We start from the raw sequence: 22,961 nt of genomic DNA, 5'->3' as shown, positions 1-22,961 counted from the left end.
AACTTTTATATTTAGTAAACTTTTTTCAATTATTTATTTATTGATATAGCAAACTTCAGACAAAAAGTGCAACAACAGGAGCAGGAGCGCAACAATTGTTCAAACATATAATATTTTTTACCTACTGGACATCTGGTCAATGTGTTCCTTGAGTTAATTTTAAAAATAAAGTCAAAATGGGGTTTAAAAAATGAGTGCAGATTCAAATATTCAGTGCAAAGTAAATTAGTATGTGTTCACATTTGTAGGACCAAAAAAGAGTGATGCATAGCAGTGGATCGCTTAGCATTTACACAGCTTAGCATAACCAAAACTATAACCAAAGATAATTTGAATAGCACTATTTGATAGTTTTCTAACAGTCTACAATAAATACATTAAATAATAATGTCTAAATATAATAAAAAAACAAAAGAAAAATATTCAAAATAAAGCCAAAATGGGGTTAAAAAAGGAGTAGAGATTCAAATTTTAATTGCAAAGTAAATTAGAGTGTGTTCACATTTGTAGTTTGGTTCACATCTCTTATTTGGACCAAATATAATTAATAATATTATTTGGAAAAAAAAAAAAATGTTGCATTTAGGCCTGGTTCGCTTAGCGTTTACACAGCTTAGCATAACCAAAAAGAGATCAAATGTAATGACAATTAATTTGTGATTGAACTAAACAATGCTGCTTTCTAAGAGTAAACGTTATTTATGTATGCATGTGCAGGTATTTTTATAAATCGAGTACTTTGTGAAGAGCGTGTAAAAATATGTAAATGAATCAAAAAGGAAATCAGCATGGTGAAATTATGGGCAAAATTGTGAATATAGCTCTATTCAGACAGTAATAGTTTCTAGTATCTAAGGAGGGGGGGGGGGTCGTAATGGATTCTCACCATTTTACAGGGCATAGTTGGTGATTTTATAGCAGTACAAATCCAGGATGTCTGCGTTTTTCTCTCACGACCTATGTGAACAATCCCAAATTGCCTACTGTTTTTTATTTGACAAACATAGAGGTTCTGTGTTGTTCGAATCCACACCTCGGCATTAGTTTCTAGTGGAGATCAATCAAAAAACTGTTTTGTAAATCCATTTGGACCCATGAAAGGCACCATACAGTTGTACTTTATGAAATGTTGCATATTAAAATGAACACTGCGCTAGACAGTTTGTCTAATCACTGGCCACCGTGTCGCCCGTTAGAAAGGAGGGAAAGTAGGGTTGTGTGGAGGGGTTTCTTCGAGACGAAGATATTGAGATGAGAAAACTCTGGTTATTTATACTGAGTTAAGAATCATCTGATAGGATAATTAGCCATGAGCTAATGTTGGAACAGCTGTGAACAATGATAAGCACGTGATCCTCTCGAAATTTGTTTATAAATAAACTTTACAAATTAAGTCAAAATTTCACATTGCGAGTCGTTCTTTTAAAGAGACAGTCACTGTTGTTGTAGCTAATAAATCATATTAACAGGAACAGAAACTAACCGATTTAGCGTTAAAAAAGGTGCAAAACCATAAAGGCGCGAATTCTACACAGATTTGCAACCTTAAAGGGCTCCACAGAAATAAAATGGTCTATTGTTGCACAAAAATGTGAGCATTTTATTGACTTTTCCAAATGCAACATTATCTATTGAAGATAAACTATTAAAGACGATACTACCGTTTGCAAACTACAGTGGCAATGCCAGTATTTTGGACCCATAGTATCGTGATCCTACCATCGTACCGGTAAACCGTGCAACCCTAGTTTAGGGATCAACACAGATGTTAACCCAGGAGCATGTCCTACATGGTAAAATCAGGTTGGTGGCCATCTCGATGCTAAAACGATATACTTTGCAGCTCTAGTTTTAATAACTTTGGTTTGTGATGCATTCACATTTCAATCAAATTGCACAAGAGTTCATTTAGAAGTGGAAAAAGGCAGTTTCACTTTGCTTGTTTGGTGCAAACCAAAGTTGAAACAGTAACATTCACATTCATTCAAATCAACCACAAACAGAGCACATGCACTGGAGATTTTAATCTAACTGAAACTGCAAAGTGTGAACACATATTGTGTGACTGCATAATGTATTTTGTCTGACATGCATACGACAATTGGTCGGTTAAAGGTGAAAACTAAACACACAGTAGCTAATTTTACACTCGCAACCACGTGTTCGATAGTATACACCATCTGAATATTGCATGTTTAACTGAATTTCTCCTTTGCATACCCAGTTGCGTGCACAAATCATATGCAAAACACATGTCGCCATAGCACTGGTATTTAAACAAATACACACAAACACACACACACACACATGCACTTTACAAAATAATCTTAGAGGGCCTTAAAAGTGACCCAAAAGAACTGAAGTGGGCGTTGTTAAAAGTCACACTGTCTGTGGGCCGAGCCAGAGGAGATCAAGGCACAGTATTACAGTCAGAGCTCTGGGAAATCAACACATGAGAACCGTTTGTTCTCCATGTGCTCGGTCGACTCCAATCACATCAGCTAGACACATGAAACCCACCTCTATTATGGAGGGACAGAAAGTCAGACAGACTGTCAGAAGATCACCAACTGAGAGAGAGAAAGAAGCAAAATGGACGAGGAAGCTATCGTTCGTGCTTTATTTCACCAGCCTGTGTGTTTCGTCAGAGCTCCTTCCCTTTTCTAAAGTGACTCAGAGCTTCCCCAAACACACACATTATGGTTTGTGAGAGTGTGCAGTTAAAGCCCCACCCAAACCACAGCAAATTGATGCATTAAAATATATAATAGTCAAATGGAGAGATTTCCCGGTGGAAAAACAGACATACTGTAACAAGTCAGCATCACGGCAGTTTGTTCTAGTCACAGAATGTAATACACTACATCGATTCCTGTTCAGGGATATAATTTCCACAACATGACCATTAACTCATTTATTTCAATACACTTTTTGTTCATGTTCCTCAACACAAATTTTTACCTATTGTAAAACGGTAAATTAAAACGGTAAAATATTGATTGTATTTTGTATGCTATATCTTTCACATCACATTCAACACATTCCGACTACACATAGACAGATTTAGGGCTGCACAATATATTGTTTCAGCATTGATATCACAATGTGGGAGTCCGCAATAGTCACATTACAGAGATCTGCAATGTAATCGGGATTATAGTTGACCAGACATTACGGGTAACAACATAGAGTCATTTTAAATTTTAACCTTAGAATGAAGGTGTATTATTTGCATGTGCTGTTAAGGCCTGGGACTAAGAATTTACCCTAAAAGATAGTGTTATTATCATTATTAGTATTAATATTCAGTGATTATATTATTACTGCTTCTGTATACGGTTTGGCTCCCCGGAAAATCATAAATCATTGTTTATTTGCCTCTTTTTCTCGGTTTTATTTAACTTTTCATGTCATTTTTTTTTTATTATATTTTATTCACATACACTCGCCTTCAGAATCATCCCAATCGATCTAAAATTCTGAATTCTTTACAAGCTATTCAAGTCATCTAGTATAATTGCATTTATGTCAGCGCTTTAGCCTAGTCGTTAGCGTGCTGACATATGGTGCAGTAGCACGTCAGGGCATCCAGAGTTCGAATCCCGGCTTGAGGACATCTCCCTATCCCCCTCTCTCTTTCCAACTTCGCTTCCTGTCTCAATACTGTCCTAATAAAGGCCAAAAATAAAAAATTTTAAAAAAGAAATTGCATTCATATCGCAGTGAATGAAAATTTTGCAATGCCAGCATTACCCAAAACAGCCCCTAGCCCTAATCGCAACCATTTGTCAATAAAAACACAGGTGCAGGCAGGTACAAGTATATATAAATGAATATTCAGAGTCTTTCAAGGCAGACTGATGAGTACATCGTTGTTTGTCTGCCATATAGCTCAGACCCTATAAGCGTCGTCTTTGACAAATTCAAATATTGCCACATGAAAAAGTGTGTTTTGTCTGTTTTGGTAGTCAAATTCTATTGGCACTCTGAGTGTCTCTTGACCAATCGTGTCAAATGCTTTTGGCTCCCTGTGTGTCTCAAACCAATCAATCTCATGTCATGCTAAAGTGTGGGAGTTTCTTTTTGAATCGGATATTAGTGACCTTGATTTCAGCTATTAAAGTTAATATTTAAAAAACAACTCTGACTCTGCTAAGTAGTCACAAAAAAATATAGGAATGCTATATGGCTTGTTTGTACTGCTTTTTTGTTTTGCAATAAATACATGTAACTAAAAAATGTTGGGTTATTTGGGTAAAATATGGACTGCGTACTCACACTAGCTACAGCTGCCTTGAATCATGCTGAAGCCCCCACCCATCTCCCTCGACGGCCTGCACTCACACTGCATTTTGCCTTACGAGCCGAAGCACGCTTATGTCATCGATGATGCGACTGTTTAGTTTAACAGGAAAAGAGGCGCTCTCACTCAGCACAGTGAACATTGCTTAACTTATTATTTTTAGTCGTTTTTGATGTAGTGGCAGGCAGTCAAATATTTTGTTGAACAGATCCACAACTTTTGACGCTCATAAATTATCATAAAAAGTTCTTGTGCTGTACATATTAGGACATGTGCTGAAGGTGGGAGCTGATGTGCGTCTAGGCTTGGGACGATAACTGTTTTCAAGGTATACCGCGGTTTGGAAAGTCAAGGTTTTAAAACCGTCAAAATTTGGTGATACCATTCCTAAGGTATGTGTAGAATACAGAAGACAACAGTATCTCCAGCAGAAAAGATATCTAAAGATGCCATTTTAAATTGTTAAAAAATCTGTTTTTGAAACAAATGAAGACAGCCTGAGTCAATAATTCATTTAGCCATGTTTACACTTCCAAATTATTTTAAATGTTTCTCAAAATACAATATATTGTGTTCAAAAAGAAAGAAATTTTTGTTTTTTTACCCAGACATTTAAAAAGAATATATTTCAGAGCAGTGATCACAATACCATGATACTATGAAACCGTGATACTTTTATCCAAGGTTATCATCCCATCAGAATCTTATATCAGCCCATGCCTATTTGCGTCTTTAATAAACTATGACAGTTTGTGTTCATTGAACAGTAAACAATGATCAATAAATCCATATGAAACAGTCCCTTAAAAGTGACGTCACGTCTTTGGTTTCAGGCTCAGGCGCGCTTTGCACTCACACTACAAGCGTGGGACGGTAAATGATTCTGAGGGTATGATAACTTTGGATATAAATATCGGGGTTTCACTGTTTGATGGTATTGTGATTACTGCTCTAGAGTAAACATGTCAGGCTAAATAATTCAAATAAATCATTGACTTCTGCTATCTTCATTAGTTTCAAAAACACAGATTTCCTGACAATTTGAAAAGCACCTCAAAAAACGTGAAAAAAAAATCTTACATATGTCATAGGAAGGATATAACAGAAAATTTTTGCGGTTTTAAAACCTTGACTTTTCCAAAGCTTGAAACTGGTTATCGTCCCATGCCTAGTCCCAAACATTGGATTAAATATGGTCCTATTAACTTAAGAATTACCAGAATTAGGGTGTCATTATTACACCCAGAATTGGAATGTTTTAAAGTGTACCTTTAATTGCCTGCTGCTTTTATTATTTTGTTGAGAAGTGGGTAGGTTTAATCCTTCAAGAAGTTAACCCCCCACCCAACACAAAACATCGGCAAAATAGTCTCATTCGTTTGTGCTCTGTTTGTGCTGCAAAAACATTAGTTTGTGGTGTTTTGGTTTTAAGATAATAAAATAATATTTAAGGTCATTCAGCGGTCACGCAGCCCCCCACCCCGCCCCGCATTCTTCAAATAGCCCAAATAGTCTCATTGGTTTGTGCTTCGTTTGTGCCGGTGAAAGTTTCGTTTGTGCCGTTTCTGCTCTTAAAATATTACACATTTAATTATGGGTGATGACATCACCAGCCCCCCAACATACTCCAAATTTAACCAAAATAGTTGGGTGGGGGGCCAACTTCACAGAGGTGTAGGTTTAGGGTTAGGTGAGGGATTAGGTGCTCCAAATGATTTCTGAAAGTATGGTTTATTACGAGTCTGGAGATGTGAAAGATACACACAATAGGCTTAAAATTGTGTTGAGGAACATGAAAAAAAAGCCTATTGAAATGCAATGTCAAAAGTAGGTTAAAATCATGTTGAGGAACACAAAAGAGCCCATTGACATACAATAATTAAAAAGTTTTGTCAAAGAACATGAAAAAAACAACAGGAAAATTCATGCCTGTGAACAAGAATCGATAGATTAAATTATGTGACTATATAAAGAACTGCCGTGAGACTGGGTTAGACATAAAGCTGTAGTGTAAATGGTCAGTTAATCTGCATACTGCACACTACTGCAGTTCCCTGTAACAGAACAGAGTAAGGATGTATTGTGCTAATGCTAATTTACTTCTTTGCAATAACATGAGCTTTATATACAGTACCTAAAAAAAAGCCCTCTCCAAGTTACATCTGCTAACAATACAGCTGAAGACGTGCAGGGCATCCAGATAAACACAGGCGGCTCAAGTAGAGTTCAGTAAAGGTTACAGTTAAACACAATGGGGTCGAAGAATACCACCACTGTACTTAAAATGCTACCTTAAAGGGATAGTTCTGTTCAGCACAAAAACACACATTTAAATTTGGAAACTTGTAACCAGCGATATCCATAGTAGAAAAAAACAAATTCTATTAAAATCAGTAGTTACAGGTTTTCAGCATTCTTCAAAATATTGTTTTTAATCTATTCCCTTAAAACTACCAAAATGCAGCATTTGCATGATTATTGGCCATATTAACAGAAACAAAACGCATTTAAGAAATGAATCCGGGAAGGGCTGCACAATATATCGTTTCAGCATCGATGTCGCAATGTGTGCATCCAAAATAGTCAGAATCTGCAATGTTAAATTGGGATTATATTTGACCAGGAGCCACAGTCATTGAAGATTTTTACCATTATACAGAAAAGGTTTGTCGTTAACATGTTTTTAAGGCCTGTGACTCTCAATCAAGAGAGTTTAAGGCATTCCGGCTCAAGAAATTGTACCATTTGTAACTTAAAAATATTTATATTTTATTGAAGTATTTCTACAATAAAGACTATTTTTACATTTCATTATATATCAAAAAAATATATATATCAAAAAAACTAATTTTGTAATGTCAGATGTTTCCAATACCGTGCAGCCCTAGATCTGGGACAATCTTAAAGAATTAAATTTCTATCAAAAGTAGATAAGCAGATACTAACTTTCATGTTACGAATGCAACCCATAAATGGTCATAAAAATGTTAATTATATAATAATGGTGTGTTCTTTAATTATAATAAATGCTATATTCAGTACATTTAAACGCTAGAATTAAATCCATGTACAATAATATAATGAGTACACTTGAGCATTAATTCAGTCCATGAACTTTTACTGCAACATACCTTAAAATGGTAAAGCACTGTAAAATAACAGTACATTGCTGAAAACTGCAGTTGCTGGTATTTTACTATTAATTTACAGGTTTTTTTTTTAAATACACATAAATTGCATGAACAATTAAATATCCAATATTAGGGCTGCACAATGAATGTCGTTTCACCATCAATAATGCAATGTGCGCATCCACAATAGTCACATTGCAAAATTTGCTATGTTGACTAATAGCCACAGAACACTAGTTGACTAGGAGCCAGAGAACATGTGATTTGTAGAGTCACTGCTAAGTTTAGGTTTTTAAGGTCAAGAGAGTTTAGAACATTTGGACACAAAAAATGATGATGTTTGGAGGTGTAACAAAGATTTATTGTATTTAATTATATTTATACACAACTTTTGTCTTGTTTATAGTCCAAATATCCACATTACAAAGCAAAAACACAATTATTTTACTTACCCATTGGCAGATAATTTAGCTTGTTTTAAGGAAAAACTGTCCATTTTAACTTATTTCTTCTGAAGGTGAAAAGAAAACTATATTTTTAGATATTTGGACTAGAAATGAGACAAAGCAAAGTAATTATTTCATTTTTGTACCTAAATATTGTTAGACTTCCAAGAAAACAGAGCTATTCAAACCATCATGTGAAACTACTCATATCGCAATATCGCAGAAAAATTCAATATCGCAATATCAATTTTTTTTATATCGTGCAGCCCTATTCAATAATAAAATAAACCTGGACATTTCTTAAAAACATATCTACTACAGAGACCAATATACATAGCGAATTATGCCAACTGACAAAATTATTTTACTTCTTTAAAAAATGATAATAATAAATAAATAAATAAATAAATAAATAAATAAACAAATAAATAAATAAAAAATACCCCTTTATTGCTACAGAGTCACAAATTCAAATTTAAACTGCAGTAAATCTGAAGTCTCACTTCCTGTAGAAGTGAAACACACACTTGTTTAAATTGTGCCACTCTTATTGCAAAACCTTATAACATCCCTCATCTAAACCTTCGTCACATACCAATGACTCAACACATAATGTCCTCTAGACACTAGAGACACAATGTTTCATGCTCTGCTACTCGAGTGCATGGCCTGAGTTTAGCGGCCGTACAGATGGAGTGCAACTGAACAGCTGGGTCCTCTGCTTCAACCCTTCAATTAGCCAGCTACAGGACAGCCAAGCATATTGCATACTTTAGAAAAAAAACAAACATTTTAATCCTAGCTTGTCTATCCAGCAGCAGAAGTCTGCTTTTAAAGGATAATATGACGAGTGGGCTTGGATTACAGATCAAAGATTAGACATGATCAAAAGGCGGGGGAAAAAAATCGAGTCTTAATTAGGGATCTTTTTTACTACATGGCTAGCTGTCCAGGAAAGAAGTAATCCAGTCAGTGCTTATCCATATGCAACACTATACTTGCCACAGAATTAGGGATTTTTGGCAAGTCCAACATCATTCAGAGATTATGGAGCGATGTCCACTATCTGATCCCATTCAGTTACAGTTTCTGTCAGTCAGAAAGCTACACTTGAGTAATTTTAGAGCTAGAATTGCAAGAATTTTGACTGGTATTTCACTTCAAATGAGCTCTGAATATCTCATTTGTCTGCAGCATAAGCATAGATTCATTTAGTACTACAGGATTAGTGAAAGTAAACCTTCTGAATTCACTTTATGTTCACTTAATATTTCGTCATCATATAATAATTAGGGATGCTCCGGTCAGGATTTTTGCAGCCAATACGGATAACCAATTCTTTGTGATGGTGATCAGCCGATACAGAGTACAGATTCTGATGCCACAGGCATTACAGTATAAAACTTTGCCATTGCACAAGCACATTTTCCAAGTATGAGATCTTGCCTTACCTAAAAGAATAAATTAAGGATGTTGCATACATGAAATGGTCGGAAGCAGCTTTACAAAAAATAATGGATAAAACAGATTGCAATCGGTTCACTAAATTGGCCAGATCAGCGAGTACCAATTGAGTTGTGACGTGATTATCAGCTGATACCGAACTCTGGCTGATACATCCGAGCATCCCTAACAATAATGTATAGTTTACTGTGCTGTACTGTACTGTTTACAATTCAGGGTATTCTACACAAGTGGCTGCACTAACACATAATCCTTCAAAAATCATTCTAATGTGCCGATTTGGTGGCGAATGAACCTCTCATTATGTTGAGCAACTCAATATCTTTTGTGAAAGCCATGATATATATATTTTAATGGTTGTTTGATAAAAAGAAAATATAATAAAAATATCAATATAAATAAAAATATTTCGTACTGTCAATTTTAATCAATTTTATAAATTTCTAGCTTGCTAAAATGATTAAATTATTACACAAAAACTATACTATACCTAGGGCCAGTATACTATATCTAGAGCTGGGCTGATAAACGATATTATATCGAATCACGATATATTTTTTGTCAATAACAATGATAAGTTCTGGACTTTTTTTACTCTATATTGATCTAAAAGCCAATCACACAGCAGAAATGTGCAACAATGGGAATCTAATAGTGTGTTGATATTAGAGATGTATCGAATTTTCGGTCACCGAAAATTTATTTGTCAAAAATATGTTACGCCATTTAATGGGCCATCTAATTTTTCTGGCTACAGTCATTGTTGGGATACTCTTTTAAATCTGGAAGCATTAACAAGTGATATTGAAATATTTATTGTTATCGTTCAATATGGAAAATAATTATCGAGATTGCATTTTTGCCATATCGCCCAGCCCTATACTGACCCCAAAATTATTACTAATGAGCACCAATCTATACACAAAAATTTGTTCTATGAATGATACAAGGTTATAATAGTTACATTTTTTATTAGTTTTAGTTTTTATTTCGTTTTGACTTTTTGTTTTCAAATTCAGCTCGTTTTAATTAGTTTTTAGAGGGAGATTTACAAGTGTTATTTTGAAATAAATATTTTGAAATTGCTTAGTTTTAGTTTAGTTTTTACTAGTTTCGGTGTTAGTTTTAGTTTTTTGTTTGTTTGTTTGTTTGTAAATTAGGATATTTGTTAGGTGCAAGATTCAAAATCATCAGAATAAATATTGTATAAAAAAAAACAACCAAAGTAAAAAAAATTTTAAACATGTATTCAGAGGACACATGAACGCTACCACCTACCCATCCTCAAATTCAAACACAACAACCCACAAGATAGTAGCCTTAAGTATGTGTGCAAGGCTGCTTTCTGAGGTACACAGTAGTGATGGGAAGTTCGGATCTTTAATGCAAACCGGATCTTTCGTGACAATGCTCCCATGTTAGGACTCAACATACCAAAATATGTAGTCAGCAATCATAAATTTCAGTCATTTAAAACATCACCATGATCTAAAAAGTTTCTTACAATTACTTTTGCAACCCAACTGAACCATGATTCACCTATTTAAATTCTATTATGATTTTCTGTTATGAAATAAACTTACGTTTCATCAGATCCTCTCATTTAAGCCCTCGGTTTACCCACGCTGCAGTTGTCCAAGTTTACTTGGTTTGCACCACTTCTCAAATCAGATCTGTTCTAAATGTACTGTTCTAATAACTGAATAACTCTGGAAATTGGTTTATTTCGAGTCAGAGGTGTGTATCAGGCATGTTAAAAAGTAAGTAGTAAGTGGTTAAGGGCTTATTGGAGACATGAATCGTTTCAAATGATTCAGTTCGATTTGGTGAACTAGTTCAACCGGTTCACTTAGAAGATTTGGTTAAAAAGAACGATTCATTTGCGATCGGGATCACTAATACGGAAATAACACCCATTATTGGCACAAATATGTTAAATTAATACTTTTTAGTCTCTGCTTGAGTCGTATTTACCGTGTTGGGGTCATGTCCACTCGTTGTTCCTGATGCAGGAGCAACAACGATGATGACTGGAGGAAGACCGGCTTGGTTAGAGACTCCAAGGTGCCATACGGGTCAAACACCTGACAGCGTGACGTAAATAGATTTACTTCTATAAGGCTTATAGTATATTTTAAATACATTTACAAAGACGAAAACGAAGGACGTTTTTACTTGAATTTTTGTTAGTTTCAGTTAGTCTTGTATGTACACAATACAGTTTCAGTTAGTTCTAGCTTTTAAAAAACTATTTATATTTTAGTAACGGAAAATGCTTTTAAATTTTGGTTTTCGTTTTTTCATTCGTTTTCGTTAGCTATAATAACCTTGGAATGATATGGATAGATATTCAACCAACAGCATGTAAAAGATGTTCTGTGTGCAAATCACCATCTAACTTTTCACATATACATTTTCTGAAGGCAGCTTTTGATCACCCATGCATGACATGCGTGGGTGAGGAAGTGACATGCAGGATGATGACACACATGGCTCAGTCTCCAGGGTCTAACAAACTGCGCTCCATCACCAAATATTCACATTCTAGTCCTATCTCTCCCCTCAAAACACACAACACATCTTCAGTCGCTCAAATTTCCTTCCCATAGGACTAGGTGCCAGGAAGAGGAACGCAGGAACAGAGGGAAAAAAGAGAGAGTTGTGTATGTGTGATGTGATCAGCAACTGAGAGCAGCCTGTGCACACTTAAACACTCCCCTCTCACACTGAACTAATGAAGCAGATGGAAGCACTGTTGCCTGCCTAAAGGACTACACCATAATCACAGGGTTTACCAACATCTCCCCTCCTCCCGCTGAGCACTCTCTCGCCCTTTTTCTCCCTCACCATCTCTCATACATCACCCAGTTGCCTGGTTAGCGCTGACATGTTAAGTGCACACCTCCTTGTCTCATCCGCCCTTTTTAAGCCATGCCATGCGGAACACTGTTGGCTAGAAAGCACCATCTAAAGGCCCATTCACAACAAGGAGGATATTCTGCGAGATCAGGGAAATGCAAATCTAGTTTACACAGAATAATAATAATAATAATTTTTTAAAATAATAACAAAGCACATTCGCCTCACAGCAAGAAGATCAATGGTTCGAGCCTTGGCTCTGTCAGTTGGCATTTCTGTGCGGAGTTTGCATGTTTTTCATGTGTTCACGTGGGTTTGCTCCGGGTGCTCCGGTTTCCCCCATAAGTCCAAAGACATGTGGTATAGGTGAACTGGATATGCTAAAATTGACCATAGTGTTTGTGTGTGAATGAGTGTGTATGGATCTTTCTCAGTGATGGATTGCAACTGGAAGGGCATCCGCTGCGTAAAACATATGCTGGATAAGTTGGCGGTTCATTCTGCTGTGGCAACCCCAGATTAATTAAGGGACTAAACTGAAAAGAAAATGAATGAATGAATGAATGAATGAATGAATGAATGAATGAATGAATGAATGCACAGAGAGGGAATCACTATCATATGAATCACTTTCAGGGTTTTTTTTTCTGCATGATGATGACTATTTTACATATTTTCAGCCAATCAGAATCTATCCAAATTTAAAAGGATAGTTCACTGAATTTTCAATTTGTTGTTAATTATTTAACTCTTTTACAATAATAAAGTACTGTATGCTTCCTGGCCAATTATGATTTATATCAAACATTGGGAAAAGTCAGCATCAGCTTGCATGTGAGTTTGCATCCTTGAATCTGCAATTATGTGACAGGATTATGACAGCAATGTTGTGAATATTGTTCAGTTGATCATTGATCATTTCACTTAACCCACATCCTAGATGTGCTAAATTAACACTGAATTTCCATTTTGGGGTGATCTATGCCTTAAAGAGATGTGTGTATGACTGACCGAGTTGTGATCAACGTCATTCTCGCTTTAAGAGAAAAATCATATTTGCTATTCACTAGTGTTGTCATGATACTGGAATTCGGTACCTACTGGTACTGTAATGTTTAAAATGTCTATTTCCCGCTAACATTTGAGTGTGTTCTTTAACACCACAGATTTGCCATTCTGTACACATGCTCAACAGCGTCCCTGTATTTGTGGCTACATTCAGTAAACAGCGGTGAGTTTGGTGAACTGATGACCTTCACGGCCAATCACAGTCATTTCTGTTAAGCAAGTGAACACGATGGCAAATCAGCAGTGTTTAAGAACGTGTTCAACAGCACTCCAATGTTATTTTAAAAAATTACATTTTACATTGTTTTGTACATTTTAAAAAATTGCACTACCAATTGGTACCAAATTCCAGTATAGCAATAACACTAACTATTAACATTGCTTATTTTGTGAGTTCATTTTTTATAATAAAATTAATTCAGGTGGCAAATGTGCACATATATAGAGAAAAAGCAGCCTGAGTCGCGCTTTTCACACGACTGTTGCACCCAATAGCATTCAGCAGTGAGTCTAGCTCCACCCTTTGATAAAAAAGTGGTACAGTACGGTATTTTAGTACCTTGTCAGAGAAAACAAACAAATGCGTACTAGGGCTGAGAAATTATTCGAAATCAAATGTATTTTTAAATTTCCCCCGCCCAAAGCAAATGCGTGACTGCTGTCTGTGTGTGACAGTCTTACTAGCCAATTGAGTGAGAATGCTTTTGTTCTGCCCAATCAGAATTGTGCAATCAAACTCTACAGAATACCCACAATAAAAAAGAAAACAAACAGGAAAGCGTGGACAAGTGAGATAATGGCGTCTGCTGCTTCAAATATGGGAATATGGGAATATTTTGGTTTCAAACCACAGACACCGAACAAAAAGAGCTCATTTTTAGGAGTTTGACTTTGAAATTAAATCACAAATCAAATTGCAACCTACCGCTCAGTAGAAACAGGCCATATTAGAGTATGTACAGTGTATAAACCAATATTTCAGTCTTTCATTTTGAAATTTCATGTTTAAATGAATGTCTTGCAGTCTCTTGATAGTTAACTGTCTGATTTTAAGCAAAGTTCAAGTGGAAGTAGACCAATATTTTTCAGTGTACTGGCTGCTCTTATTGCATACTCATTACATTTAATGCAGAAAAGCTTGACAAGTAAAGACGTATATGTTTATATACTTAAGCACCATCTCTGGGGAAGCTGAATAACATCATAAAATCAGCTTTGCTTGTGCCAATAATCGAAACTTCTCTTTAAGACTGGAAGAAAACATGAAAGTATTCCACTGAGATTTTAATTAGTTTATTCTGATTTCTAATAACAGATAAAGAAACTGCTATTCACCATGTATTTTACTACAATTTTACAATGCAATTAACAGCAATACATTACACTGAAGCTGCAATATCCTAAAAAGCATTTTAAGTAGTGACAGTGGCTGAACATTTAACGGTCTAGTTAAGCTCAACAAAAGCCCCGAAAAAGCAACTCATTCGTGGCGTATTACAGTAAGAAGCCCAGAGCTACATATACTCTTCTCCTTTAGGAGCCAAACAGTTTAACCAGCTCCATCATGAGACACTCTTATTACCCAATTAAGCACATCAGAGCAACAATGAATCCTTAGAGAGGAAAGAGTCATCACTCTTTGGATGACTTTAGAAATGTGCCTGAGGCATTAGCTACAATGGCTTAAAAGCACAGAGGTGAATACTGTCATTAATTTGTTTAGCTGACCAAGCAAATTGAACCTGAAAAATGATATCATTTTGGTTCCTGAATATCCTCAACCCGGTCAGCATTGTCAGAAGTTAATTATAGTTTTATTTAGGGTCAATATATTCATTTTTCTCCACGTTTTTCTTATTTTATGGAGGTATAGTTCCATTTACAGTCAGATATCTTTAGTTGGTAACTAATAATATGATCAAAACTCAAAATATGGTGTAAAACATGTACAAAATTAAATTAATGTGTAGGATGAACTCACTATTGTTCATAAGAATGCTTTAGCTTATTTTGCTATCGCCCCAAGCTAACCGTTGCTTTTAGGTAATACAATATTCATACACAAATATAATACAAAATAATCAAAGTAGGTAGGTGTTCTCTGTTAGAAAATGCAACATTTCTCTCTGTAATCACGTGTAAGACACGGAAAAGACGCAAAAAAAATCCATCCCCTGTTTTCCGTCTCGCCGCAGGTTCGAAGCACTAAACGACGGAGAAACCCGAAAATGGCCGAAGAAAGCCGATCTCAGTAAAAGACTGCTGGGCGCTGTCCACCACTGAAACCGCCTGAAATCCTCCGATGCACCATTTCAAATCATATGTGTGCTAATTGCATGCGGTTTCCCATCACAAAGGCTTTACAAAAAAACGAAGTTACTTAAAACCATAACCAGACCGTATATAATCAGATATTTTCCAAGGGCTATACCTTTCTGATTCGACAAAGGCAGTGCTCGAGCACACACTTGCGAATGGAGGCGTTTCTTCAACGAAAGCTTTGCATTGAGCAATAAACCGCGCTTGACATACAACAGTCTCACTTGCACCACTCCATTCTAACGCCTATAATTAGTGTAATCTTCAAAACACAGAAAGTCCAGATGGGCACAGCAACCATGTAAAACATAGATTAGTGCACAGCGAATATAACCTGAGGAGCTCGCTTTAATTCGACATGCAATTCAAATGAGCATATGACATCCAAACCACAAGGTAGATGAACAGATCGTTTCAGTGAAGCGTAAAGAGAAGGTCGGTGCATAAAAATGGCCGTGAGGAAGTTAAGCTGGTTGGGTGTCAAAGCTTCTTCATTCAACATGAGCATCATCAGCCCAACGCTGACTACAAACGCATATGAAGGCCTGTTCATGTTGCACCACCGCCATGCACTCACACTCAGCCGACAGCATTATCTCCAGGCACCATTTGCCATATAAGCTCTGCCTTCACCATTCAGCCAACAGAAGGCTCTTAACACCGTATTAACTGCATAGTAGAAACCGGCTGATAGTGGCGTGTGTGGCTGTATATGCACACGGATATACTAGTAATCGTTCGTTTTATTGAATTGAATGCATTTTTAAAACGAAGCTCTTTTACAGGTGATAGAATATGCAAATATAGTTTGCTTATTTATTAATAGTCGTTGGGCTTCATAGACTGTGCATATTTTAATTAGCCTATAGGATTATTATACTGTGCAGTTACGATTGTGCAAAATAATTGTGCTGCCACTCTTAAAATGCTACTCCTTCATTCAAAAGCCTCAGTACTTCACCATTAAGGCGACGCCATTTATAAATCCAGCCAATAGCCTATTGAAGAACCGATAACCATTGGAAAAGTGATTATAGTGGGGGAAAGCATTAAAGTCACACCAGTTACCGTTTTTTTACTCCATACAATTCAGGTAAAGGACATTTCTCAAATGATGCTGCGTTGTACTTAAATCTGAGGTTCTGACATTTGATGCTAGAGCAGCCAATACATATAGATTAGATTAGATCTCTATAGTCTGTACTCGTTTGTCATAGTAGCAACTGAACAGGAAGACACCAGAGACGTAAAAGCCCACAGGATGAAGTGAAATCGGGGTGGAGTGTAGTACTGTTTCTCTGCCGGGTGTGAAGTAGGCTACACTGTCAGTGGACGCCAATGAGGCAATAGGAAACACGGTCCCCCGGTTGACTTTCAGCACCATTTTCGTGAACAGCACACCGATGGTGCCTTATCTTCCCGAACCCACACACTGCGGATCTGCTCCAGCATATCATCACGTCACGGCTAAGATGTATGTAACACACTAGTGGAAGGAGAACTCCTTGAAAATATGGCGGACCTAAGAATTCGCCATCAAGCAAATAGAGGGTGTGTGTGGGTGGGTGGGTTCGTGTGTGTCTCTCTCACACACACACACACACAGAGCACACACTGACTGATGGATGTCATTTAAACAAGCCACTTACTTCATCTGTTTCACGATGGTACTTTTCCCAGATTCCCCAGCCCCTGTGGAGAAGAGACAGACACAAGGGAATAAGATCGCCTGTCACAATGACGAGATCCCATATATGTGCATTCATCGGATGAGGTGTTGGGTATACAGCTAGAAATGACGGGCTCCTCTCCGCATTACCTAGCAGAAGCAATTTCACATCTTTAGCAGCAGTGATTCCATCTTCCTTGAGGTTCTTCTCGATGGCTTTGCTCCTGTCCAGAGCCGCTCTTTCCTCTGCGCTCAGTGTACATCCCATGGTTAGATGAACCTCGGCTCTTTTTTATCTCCAAAACGGTCCGGCTGAGAAATATCCTCGGTGTTTCTTCCTTATCCCTCTCTAAGGCTGTCCCTATCCCTCTCTCACACACACACTCGCTCTCCCTGTCGGCGACTAGCTAGAGCATTAAATCCCGCAAAAGACAGCGTCGGACTGGAACATAAGTCTCTGGCGCGCGCTCTCGGTCTGTGTAACGGGGTCGTGGTGCTCGGTCCTCGGGCTGGGAGGTCTCTACTGGGCGGCGGCGGCTGCGAGCGCTGGCATCGTTAGCGTGCTGACAATGGAGGGTCAGTATGGAGAGAGCGCGCGCTGTGCTCGACGCGCTCAGACAATCTCGCTGACGTCAGGAGCAACTCGACGGGGAGAGAGAGGCAGGGAGCGCGCGCGCACGAGCGAGCATTCGGATCGCGCACCGTTAACTACAGCTAGATTTATGAGCGCCGTTATCTGCAGACGGAAGAAATGCGCTTCTCTTGGAGTTTGGCGCTACGAAAACGCTGCTAAACGCCGTTTGTGCCGGACTGTATGTAATAGGTGTTGGGCGTGTGTGTGGGGCGGATGATTTAAAGCCGATGAGCGAGCGGGCCCTGGACACAGGAAGAATCACAGAAAGGTGTGGCCATTAACCTAGCGTTGACAACCTGTAACAGCAACGCCAAGTGTTACTGTTGATATAGCCTCTGCTGTTGGGCAAACTCTAGTGTATAACACTTATTATTTAGATCTTTAAAATCAAAACTAGGAAAATAATACCTAAAATACCTAAACAGTGACCTAAAATACATATATTTAAAAATGTAAAATAAGAATATTTAGGTCTTCCCTTCAGTTAAATAAATAAACACGTCAGTGTGTGTGTGTGTGTGTGTGTGTGTGTGTGTGCTATATATATATATATATATATGTATATATATATATATATATATATATATATATATATATATATATATATATATATATATATATATATATATATATATGTATATATATATATATATATATATATATATATATATATATATATATAGTTTTAGTTCTAATTTTAAATATATATATATACATACATCTCTCTCTCTCTCTCTCTCTCTCTCTCTCTCTCTCTCTCTCTCTCTCTCTCTCTCTCTCTCTCTCTCTCTCTCTCTCTCTCTCTCTGTTTCCCCCACAGTCCAAAGACATGTGGTATAGGTGAATTGAATAAAGGGCATATGTAAAACATAAGCTGGATAAGTCAGTGGTTCATACTATATATACTGTACACACGCAGACAGGCTGGTTTTAGAATTTCAGAAACTGCTGATCTACTGGGATTTTCTCACACAACCATCTCTAGGGTTTACAGAGAATGGTCCGAAAAAGAAAAAATATCAAGTCAGTGGCACTTCTGTGGGTGCAAATGCCTTGTTGATGCCACAGGTCAGAGGAGAATGGCCAGACTGGTTCCAGCTGATAGAAAGACAACAGTAACTCAAAAAAACACTTGTTACAACCGAGGTGTGCAAAAGAGCATCTCTGAATGCACAACACTTCGGACCTTGACCACAGTGTACTTATCTACCTCCAGCAGCATAACGCGCGATGTCATAAAGCGTGAATCATCTCAGACTGGTTTCTTGAACATGACATGGCTTCCAGAGTCACTAGATCTCAATCCAATAGAGCACCTGTGGAATGTGGTGGAACGGGAGATTCGCATCATGGATGTGCAGCCAACAAATCTAAAGCAACATGATAGCTTGATGCCATCATGTCAACATGGGCCAAAATCTCTGAGGAATCTCTATTTCCAGTACCTTGTTGAATCTATGCCACAAAGTATTAAGGCAAATCTGAGGGCAAAACTGGGTCCTACCCAGTACTAGTTAGGCGTACCTAATATAGTGGCCGGTAAGTGTACGTATGTATGTGTGTGTGTGTGCGTGTGTGCATGTGTGTGTGGATGTGTGCACATAGGGGCTCATGCTTGACAGCCCTGATCACAACATACAGGTATAGCAACGCATAGTTTAAAACAACGTGGGCAAACAGAAAAACACAGTCTGACATTCTAGAAAAATTTGTATAATTTCAGTAAAAATGTGGTATATTGGAACGCTTTATTATATATGTTTTTTCAATTTACTGTTATTTATTTATTTTTTACTTTTAACTGTAAATGTGAGATATGGAGCCAATTGCTGAAACATCTAAGGCAGTGTTGCTGGTTTCTCTAACTCTAGCTTTTTTTATTCTGACTCTCGCTTCCTAGAACTTGGTTCTCAGAGATCTCTGCATGACAAATGCATTACTGTATTCCAGCTGAGCAACCAAGCAAGTTACTACATCAGCTGATTATGTAATGCAAATGTCAAAATGTCAAAACATTGCAGGTGTTTTACTGAATATAGTTGTTATTATAACTAGAAAAGGCAGTGAGTTGCACAATATTATACTATTAAGCAAAAATGTCATTTTGTTTTCAGACTATGTGTTTTAGCCCCATTTTTACTGACTTAATGATAATATAATATATTAGTACATTATTTTTAATTATTAAAACCTTTGAAAACCATGTTGAAACAATGCAGGTTAACAAAATGTTTTGAGAATGTCCACTTCCAACCACATTGTGAGACGTGAGAGAAAGCAAATAAAGAAAATAGGATTTAAACTTTACTAGAATCCACAAAAGTAAAAAATAAAATTAATTTAAAAAATATACAAAAATAAAAAATAAACAATTGATTGATTTTTGAGATTGGACAACCAGTAAAACCAGCCTTATGGATCCCCCTGCTAAAATAGCAATACACTATCCAAAATGCTGATAGAAACATTGATTAGAGCAATTAGAAAAATAATATATATTTTATTAAATACAGATAAGCACACAGCTTTAATTTTTGGTTAAACTTTAGCTTTTGTGAAGCAGTGACTGGTTTCTGAACTCAAACACCTGCATCTGATCTTTTTTTTTTTTTTACTTTTGACATCTCAAAGTATTTCTCTCTTGGATTCTGAAATCCATAGCAATAAAGGATCTCTCTCTCTCTCTCTCTCTCTCTCTCTCTCTCTCTCTCTATCTCTCTCTCTTTCTCTCTCTCTCTCTCTCTCTCTCTCTCTCTCTCTCTCTCTCTCTCTCTCTCTCTCTCTCTCTCTCTCTGTTCTTTTGAAAGCCATTTTTTGTCATTGTCTGCCACTTTCTTTTCCTAGACTGTGATCACTGAGGCTGTATCTGTGCTGAGGATTCGTCTCTGACTATTTCATATGATTAGGGACACTTGTGTTTCAGTTTAATAAAGCAGTAAGCCCCAAAACCTGTGGTTTAGAACAAGACAAATTTGATTTTAAACAGCTAAAAGGTTTTGTTAAGGATGACATAGAGCTGAAACATGAAACCCCTTAGCTGTTGTAAATTCGCTGGAAACAATAGATATATTAAAGTCCCCACGAGATGTTGCCTTAACATTATCCATAAAGTGGTATGTTCCAAAACAATGGCAGTATTAGCATTTAGAAGATGCATTCAAAATGTACAGTCTTTCACTAGCACCAATATGGATTAAAGAATTTGATGATCACTCTGTACTTCAGCTTTGGTTTTTCTGTGCTCTCTAGAATCTGAAATGCAAAGTAAAAGGCATGCTGTGTCACTATTCAGCCCGACTAGTTAAACAAAAATAATTCAGGCAAAAACTAATGTTCCTATTAAAATGTTTTCTGCATTTCGTTAACAGTACATACACATCAATGTTTCTTCTGCATGAGATGAATGGAGAACGTAATATTTAAGATGTATGAATCATTCATAGGGTGGCGCAGTGGTTAGCGATGTCACCTCACAGCAAGAAGGTCACTGGTTTGAGCCTTGGCTGGGTCAGTTGGCATTTCTGTGCGGAGTTTGCATGTTCTCCGTGTGTTTGTGTGCTTTTGCTCTGGTTTCCACCACAAGTCCAAAGACATGTGCCATAGGTGAATTGGGTAAGCAAAATTGTCCGTAGTGTATGTATGCGAATGAGAGTGTATGGGTGTTTTCCTGTGATGGGTTGCAGATGAAAGGGCATCCGCTGCGTAAAACATATGCTGGATAAGTTTGCGGTTCATTCCACTGTGGCGACCCCTGATTAATAAAGGGACTAAGCCGAAAAGAAAATGAATTAATGAATGAATCAGACACATTGTAAGTAGTGGATCAATCAAACTTCATAAAATTCATATTAAACAAAAAAATTAGCTGAAGTACATAATACTGGAAACAGCTGTGGTGAAGATACACTAATGTTACACTAATGTCATCGTTTTATGTTTGAAAAGGAATTTAATGTTTTATAATTGGATATACAGTTGAAGTCAGAATTATTAGCCCCCCTGTTTATTTTTCCCCCCAATTTCTGTTTGACAGAGAGAAGATTTTTTTCAACACCTTTCTAAACATAATAGTTTTAATAACTCATTTTTAATAACTGATTTATTTTATCTTTGCCATGATGACAGTAAATAATATTTTAGATATTTTTCAAGACACTTCTATACAGCTTAAAGTGACATTTAAAGGCTTAACTAGGTTAATTAGGTTAACTCGGCAGGTTAGGGTAATTAGGCAAGTTATTGTATAACGATGGTTTGTTCTGTAGACTATCGAAAAAAAATAGCTTAAAGGGGCTATTCATTTTGTCCTTAAAATATTTCATAAAAAAATGTAAAACTAATTTTATTCAAGCCAAAATAAAACAAATAAGACTTTCTCCAGAAGAAAAAAATATTATCAGACATACTGTGAAAATTTCCTTGCTCTGTTAAACATCATTAAAAAAAAATTCAAAGGGGGGCTAATAATTCTGACTTCAACTGTAATTTGTTCCTTTTATTTATTTTTTTCTTCACTAAACTGCTTTAGAAACCCAAAATGTTTCATTCATTCATTTATTCATTCATTCGTTCATTTTAATTGGCCTTGTCCCTTATTTATTAGGGGTCACTAGAGCAGAATGAACCTCCAACTCATCCGACATATCGTCACCTTAAAATTATAAGGAATTATAAAATTATGATTATTAAAGAATTATAAAATTATAATTCTATCTGACATTTTTGTCAAAATTGAGTTTATGGGATGTTTTTATAAGTTGTTTGTATTTTAAGACTTTTTATTTAAAAAACAAATGTTACACACATACTGTCTGCTATATGGAATTCAAAAACTTTGAAGCTCAATATCTCAAAATCATTCAGAACGCAGATCGAACCTTATAATTCCAAGGTGACGATATGGTTTATACAGCGGATGCCTTTCCAGCTGCAGCCCAATACTGGGTAACACCCATTCGTTCACATACACACTCATATACTACGGCCAATTTACTTAATCCAATTCACATATAGCGCATGTCTTTGGACTGTGGGGGAAACTGGAGCACACTAACATGGAGAGAACATG

General features: G+C 36.7%; 1 protein-coding gene across 2 annotated transcripts in view; it reads right to left on the bottom strand.

Annotated features, from left to right (window-relative positions):
- The window catches only part of gnao1a (guanine nucleotide binding protein (G protein), alpha activating activity polypeptide O, a), a 180,779-nt gene extending 162,674 nt beyond the window's left edge, over positions 1–18,105 (bottom strand). The window contains exons 1-2 of one of the 2 annotated variants that reach the window (XM_056477867.1): positions 17,410–18,105; positions 17,240–17,282 (exon numbers count right to left, since the gene is read on the bottom strand). In XM_056477867.1, coding sequence (XP_056333842.1) covers positions 17,240–17,282; positions 17,410–17,527 — 161 coding nt within the window. In that variant the 5' untranslated portion in view covers positions 17,528–18,105. The remainder of the gene's footprint in view (positions 1–17,239; positions 17,283–17,409) is intronic. The other variant, XM_056477869.1, reaches the window with a different exon arrangement.
- Between the last annotated feature and the right edge of the window lie 4,856 nt (positions 18,106–22,961).

This window comes from Danio aesculapii, chromosome 18, assembly GCF_903798145.1.
Source record: "Danio aesculapii chromosome 18, fDanAes4.1, whole genome shotgun sequence".
In the NCBI taxonomy this organism is placed as follows: domain Eukaryota; kingdom Metazoa; phylum Chordata; class Actinopteri; order Cypriniformes; family Danionidae; genus Danio; species Danio aesculapii.
This window is presented reverse-complemented; position numbering and strand designations above follow the sequence as displayed.